Raw genomic sequence first — 6,516 nt, forward strand, 5'->3', positions numbered from 1 at the left:
TTTATTTTGACAACCGGAAGTAGCTTATCCGGAAATTGTTCTTCAAGGGGTTGTTATTCTGTCCTCCGAGAAATTGAAAGTGTCAAATCAGCCTAGAGATCCAAACTAAACGACTATCAGAAAAGATTAATCTACAAAACATCTTCAGGTGAGGATCTACATTTTAATTCAGTTAACAATGTTGGCTGAATGACCACTTGTGGTATGTTTATTGCTGTAAAAACTTTAATGTTGAGGTATGGGGCTGTTTGATTTGTTCACAGTGAGTCATTCCAAAGGAAAATTGTGGTGAATTATACATTTAAATTTGCGCAGTGTCCACTGCCCTGATATTCACACGTGATCAAGGCCTGATTAACTCAAAAATAATAATGATAATGTAACTGCAAAACATTTATAGCGCATCTTTCATACAAAGACAGACGTTAGAAGAACAAATCTAATATAACTATCATGCCATGTATTATACCATATCCTATACTATATTTAAAATACCTTTTATTGAAATATTTTGTAATTTCTGTAATATAAATGATGCTGATCACCCTAATATAAGATCAATCATATTATGTGTTTAGCTCCAAGTATCATTTAATAAAAAATGCAATATAGAAAATATTCTTGTATTTAAGTCTAATGATCTCTGTTAACAGGTGTTGTACACTGAGCCTGCTCTGGCTCACTCATGTTGGAGCTGGAGACCGTGGATCAAACCTGACACAAGATGGCCTGTGTAGATGAACCTCCAGAGAAGTGAGTTTCTCCATTAGTTGTGAATCACTGTTTAGTAGTGCTCTTAGATATGTGCTCACTAACATGTCATCCAACGACAGGCACTGCTGGGTTTGTTTTGCCACGGAGAAGGAGGATCGTGCTGCAGAATGGGTCAGTCCGTGCCGCTGTAAGGGCTGCACTAAGTGGATCCATCAGTCTTGCTTGCAGCGTTGGCTCGACGAAAAACAGAAGGGAAACAGTGGTGGAGCCGTCAGCTGCCCGCAATGTGGCACTGAATATCATATCGTTTTCCCCAAAATGGGTTAGTATTTGCACTTCACTTTTTTGAAGGGAGACTTACTGATACCGTATTTCCTCTTTCGTTGCATGTCTCGTCATGGACTCTTACATATTTTATGCATATCCGTATTGCACCATATCACTGCCCGTTTATACAAATATTGTGGATAATTTTCTCCTGATAAGGATGTGGTACTGTTAGCTCTGTTTTGCACCAGTGTTGTTATTAACTAAAACTAAACTATTTAAAAAAAAAATTTTGTTAACTGATAGAAAGCTCATGTAAATGAAAATAAAAATATCAGATGAAAAACATCAACTTAAATGTAAATGATAATTGAAATACTGAAATAAGTGTAAGTTGAAGACTAAAACTAAAACTTAAATAAAAATAAATGAAAGCTAAGCTATTAAAAATCATTTTTGTTAACTGAAATAAAGCTGAGATAAATTATAAATATTGGATGAAAAATTCAAATGAAAAAGTAAATACTGAAATAAAATAAGTGTAATTTGAAATACAAAAATTACTAAAACCCAAACAAACTTAAGTTTAAAACTAAACTATTAAAAAATATTTTTGTCAACTGAAATAAAGCTGAGATAAATTAAAATATATAAACATCAAATGGGAAATTTAAACTTAAAAAATGTCAATGAAAATTGAAATACAAAAATTACTAAAACCCAAATAAAAATAAATTAAAGCTAAACTATCTACAACATTTTTTTAACTGAAATAAAGCTGAGATTAAATATAAATATGAATGAAAAACATCAAATAAAAAAAGTAAACGAAAATAGAAATACTGAAATAAAATAAGTGAACGTTGAAATAGTAAAATTGCTATACTTCAAAAAAAAATTAGTAAAAGCATATAAAGCAAGATGAAATGACAATGAAAACGGTCCAAATAAATGTTCAAAATATTAATAATTACTCTTAAAAGTGACACGACATGAAGGCCATGTATAGTAACCCACACTCGGAATATGTCCTCTGCATTTAAATATTATATAAGTAATACTAAATATTATTTTATAACAGTTTTGCACTCATTTTCACTTACCATTTAATCATCATCATGCATTTAATTTTTGACAAATTAGCTCAGAAAAAGTGACAAAAATGCACAGATGCTGTGTGGGCTTACTAATGACTAATATTCCATCATTCAGTGTGGCTGTTATTTTGGTCAGTGAATAGGGAAGTGTTAAATGTGTGGTTGTGTCTCTGTTCCAGGGCCTCTGGTGTACTTCCTCCAGCAGGTGGATCGAGCTCTGTCCAGGGCCAGTCCGTTCGCTGCGGCTGGAGTCGTGGTGGGCACCGTTTATTGGTCGGCCGTGACCTACGGTGCCGTCACGGTTATGCAGGTGCGTTGAAGACAGGAGGAAGAAAGGAGCTTGGCTCTCCTTGGGTCTTTTGAACACTTTTTCTTCTCTGTTTTCAGGTGGTGGGGCATAAGAAGGGTCTGGATGTGATGGAGCGCGCGGATCCTCTCTTCCTGCTCATGGGTTTACCCACCATACCTGTCATGCTGGTACTGGGGAAAATGATCCGCTGGGAGGATTACGTGGTGCGGCTCTGGCAGCGACACTCTTCCAAGCTTCAGATCTTCAGCGGGCTTGTGCCTGGTATGTGGAAGACAGCGTGAAACTGGGATGTAGTTCATTGTTGTTCTTTATACTTAAACTATCGAAAAACTATATCAAAAATAATTTTCGTTAATTGAAATTAAAGCTAAATATTACTTATAAAAAATGACAAAAGCACTAAATTTAGAATGAAAGCATATATTTTTATGTTTTCATTTACACTCACCTAAAGGATTATTAGAAACACCTGTTCAATTTCTCATTAATGCAATTATCTAATCAACCAATCACATGGCAGTTGCTTCGATGCATTTAGGGGTGTGGTCCTGGTCAAGACAATCTCCTGAACTCCAAACTGAATGTCAGAATGGGAAAGAAAGGTGATTTAAGCAATTTTGAGCGTGGCATGGTTGTTGGTGCCAGACGGGCCGGTCTGAGTATTTCACAATCTGCTCAGTTACTGGGATTTTCACGCACAACCATTTCTAGGGTTTACAAAGAATGGTGTGAAAAGGGAAAAACATCCAGTATGCGGCAGTCCTGTGGGCGAAAATGCCTTGTTGATGCTAGAGGTCAGAGGAGAATGGGCCGACTGATTCAAGCTGATAGAAGAGCAACTTTGACTGAAATAAACACTCGTTACAACCGAGGTATGCAGCAAAGCATTTGTGAAGCCACAACACGCACAACCTTGAGGCGGATGGGCTACAACAGCAGAAGACCCCACCGGGTACCACTCATCTCCACTACAAATAGGAAAAAGAGGCTACAATTTGCACGAGCTCACCAAAATTGGACAGTTGAAGACTGGAAAAATGTTGCCTGGTCTGATGAGTCTCGATTTCTGTTGAGACATTCAGATGGTAGAGTCAGAATTTGGCGTAAACAGAATGAGAACATGGATCCATCATGCCTTGTTACCACTGTGCAGGCTGGTGGTGGTGGTGTAATGGTGTGGGGGATGTTTTCTTGGCACATTTAGGCCCCTTAGTGCCAATTGTGCATCGTTTAAATGCCACGGCCTACCTGAGCATTGTTTCTGACCATGTCCATCCCTTTATGACCACCATGTACCCATCCTCTGATGGCTACTTCCAGCAGGATAATGCACCATGTCACAAAGCTCGAATCATTTCAAATTGGTTTCTTGAACATGACAATGAGTTCACTGTACTAAAATGGCCCCCACAGTCACCAGATCTCAACCCAATAGAGCATCTTTGGGATGTGGTGGAACGGGAGCTTCGTGCCCTGGATATGCATCCCACAAATCTCCATCAACTGCAAGATGCTATCCTATCAATATGGGCCAACATTTCTAAAGAATGCTTTCAGCACCTTGTTGAATCAATGCCATGTAGAATTAAGGCAGTTCTGAAGGCGAAAGGGGGTCAAACATGGTATTAGTATGGTGTTCCTAATAATCCTTTAGGTGAGTGTAGATTTAAGTTTGTTTTAGTCATTTTCATTTTTATGTTTTCAGTTAATTTGTTAAAATTAAAACAATATAAACAGTGCGTTTATTTTTAGTTTGTTTGTCACTTTTTATTTGCTTTTGTTATATTTATTTTTAAACTATTATATTTAGCTTTATTTTAGTTTTTTAGTTTCAGTAAATTTAGTACTTCAACAAATTCCCTTTTATTTTTGTATTTTCAGTTTTAGCAAAGTAATTAAATTACAAAAATTATAACTGAAATAAAAATAAAGCTAAATATAATTTTTTTACACATAAAATGACTAAAACTTAAACTAAAATGAAAGCTTTTTTTTCTATTGTCAGTTTTCATGTCACTTTATAATTGCTTTTGTCATTTTTATTTTAAAAAAGCAACTATATTTAGCTTTTTCATTTCAGTTTGAGTAATTTTAGTACTTTAATTCACTTTTATTTTTATATTTTCAGTTAAGTCGTTTAAGAACTGAAATTAAAAGATCTTTATTTTATTTAAATAAAAGCTAATTCAAAATATTAATACATACTATGATAGTATCATACATAATACTAAAATAACACTGATCCATCCAAAAATATACATTTTGACATTTACTCACCCTCTCATTCTAAACCCATTATAATGTGTATAAATATTTAGTGGATAGCTCATTTTTGTGTGAACTGTTCTTTTAAAGCATCTTACTGTCATAATCATACCGTAAAGCATTTTTGAAGCACAAAATATCATTTGTTTGCACAGGGATGGGTCGTGTTCTGCCCCGCGCCCCAGCAGAAGGCGGATACGGAGGAGACCATCTCTCTGTGTCTCGCACCCTGTGTGGAGCCCTCATCTTCCCCTCCATCGCCAGCCTGGTGGGTCGTCTCCTGTTCCGCAGAGTCCCGTCAAACCTGCAGCGCACCATCCTGGTGAGAGTCCACAGCCCTGAGCGCCTACCATACAACCTGGAATTACATTAAACAAGTGCAAAGCTTAACCCAGTTTTCCTCTTCCAGGGTGGCATCGCCTTCGTGGTGATTAAGGGAGTGCTGAAAGTGTATTTCAAACAGCAGCAGTACCTCATCCAGGCCAACAGACACATCCTGAATTACCCCGAGCCCGAGGGACGAGCAGACGGCGCTGTTGAGGACGACAACGAAGACAGTAGCAATGAATGAAGAGGATGCACTTACGGAAATCAACAAATGAACTGTAGAATAGGATTCGCAGAATAAAAATACATATTTACGGATGTTTAAAGACATCATTTTTCAGCTTCACATGGCTCTAATATAGCACAAACACGTTTGCTATGTGTTATCATAATGCAATGATGGCTGAAATTCTTTCATCTGTGAGAAACTCTTGCTGGGGTGTTGAAGTGCTTGTAATAGCGAAATGCACCTTCAGATGGCGCCAAAACAAAGCTGGAAACTGCACTGTGCACTGATGTCTGGTGAAGAAAGACATTGTCATTTATGCTGCAAATGTACCAGCAGAATCATGGAATGAGAACGAGTTTATTGATTCTAATTGAAGGCAATACACACTTGCTCTTTAAAAGCAATTACTAATAAAGATAATAAACCCAGAAACTTTGACTTTGATGCATTACTGTAAGCGTTTTTGATAAAGGTGGTACAACCTGGGGAAAAAAGATGAAATTTGCATATCTGGGCAAGACCAGTCCAGGATCAGACGTCATATTTGACCCCAAAATCAAAAGAGATTTTATATATTTGTTTTATATTATGCATGTATTTTGCATGTATTGTAATTTTTAGGACCGTTAAGATTGGTTGCATGATTAGGAAGTGCAACATGGAAAGAAACATCTGGATCATTTCACTCCAAAAATTAAAGAAATAATATTCTGCATAAAGATATATTTTTTAGAGCTATTACATTTTTAGTTTTTTGCATTGGATTTGTGATGTATTAAATAAATGTATTTTCAGACCGAATTCAAATGAGCTGTAATGCACTTGGATGTTTATTATTATTATATTTTTAGTGATTGTCATTGTTTTCAATGTTTCTCATGTTAATGCAAAAGGCCTTTATGTATTAATTACATTATACATTATTGGAAACACTTTAAAATAAGATTCCATTAGTTAAGTTAATGTATTAATATTAACTAACAATGAGCAATACATTTGTTACAGTATTTATTAATCTTTGTTAATATAAATACAACTGTTCATTGTTAGTTCAGGTTCATTAACTAATGTTAACAGAAACAACTTTTGATTTTAATCAGGTATTAGTAAATGCTGAGATTAACATTAACTGAGATTAATAAATGCTTTGGAAATATTGTTTAAAAATGTAAAAAAATTAAAACTTATTTTTAAGTGTTACCATATTATTTAATTTTTGCAATAAAAATAAAAAGTACAAATATATGTAGGCTATATAATATGATGCAGCATATGCAATATAAATTAAATCAGAAATAAATATATTT

At 35.3% G+C, this 6,516-nt stretch overlaps 1 protein-coding gene across 1 annotated transcript; it reads left to right on the top strand.

The window, feature by feature from the left end:
• Positions 1-8: 8 nt before the first annotated feature.
• On the top strand, positions 9-6,010 carry marchf5l (membrane-associated ring finger (C3HC4) 5, like). Its single transcript, XM_084400851.1, has 7 exons — positions 9-148; positions 654-753; positions 834-1,036; positions 2,258-2,388; positions 2,466-2,649; positions 4,809-4,975; positions 5,063-6,010. Exons 2-7 carry the CDS (start codon positions 725-727, stop codon positions 5,222-5,224), a joined length of 876 nt encoding a protein of 291 aa, XP_084256977.1. The 5' UTR covers positions 9-148; positions 654-724; the 3' UTR covers positions 5,225-6,010.
• The last annotated feature ends 506 nt before the right edge of the window (positions 6,011-6,516 follow it).

The sequence above is a fragment of the Rutilus rutilus genome (assembly GCF_951802725.1).
Source record: "Rutilus rutilus genome assembly, chromosome: 25".
In the NCBI taxonomy this organism is placed as follows: Eukaryota; Metazoa; Chordata; class Actinopteri; order Cypriniformes; family Leuciscidae; genus Rutilus; species Rutilus rutilus.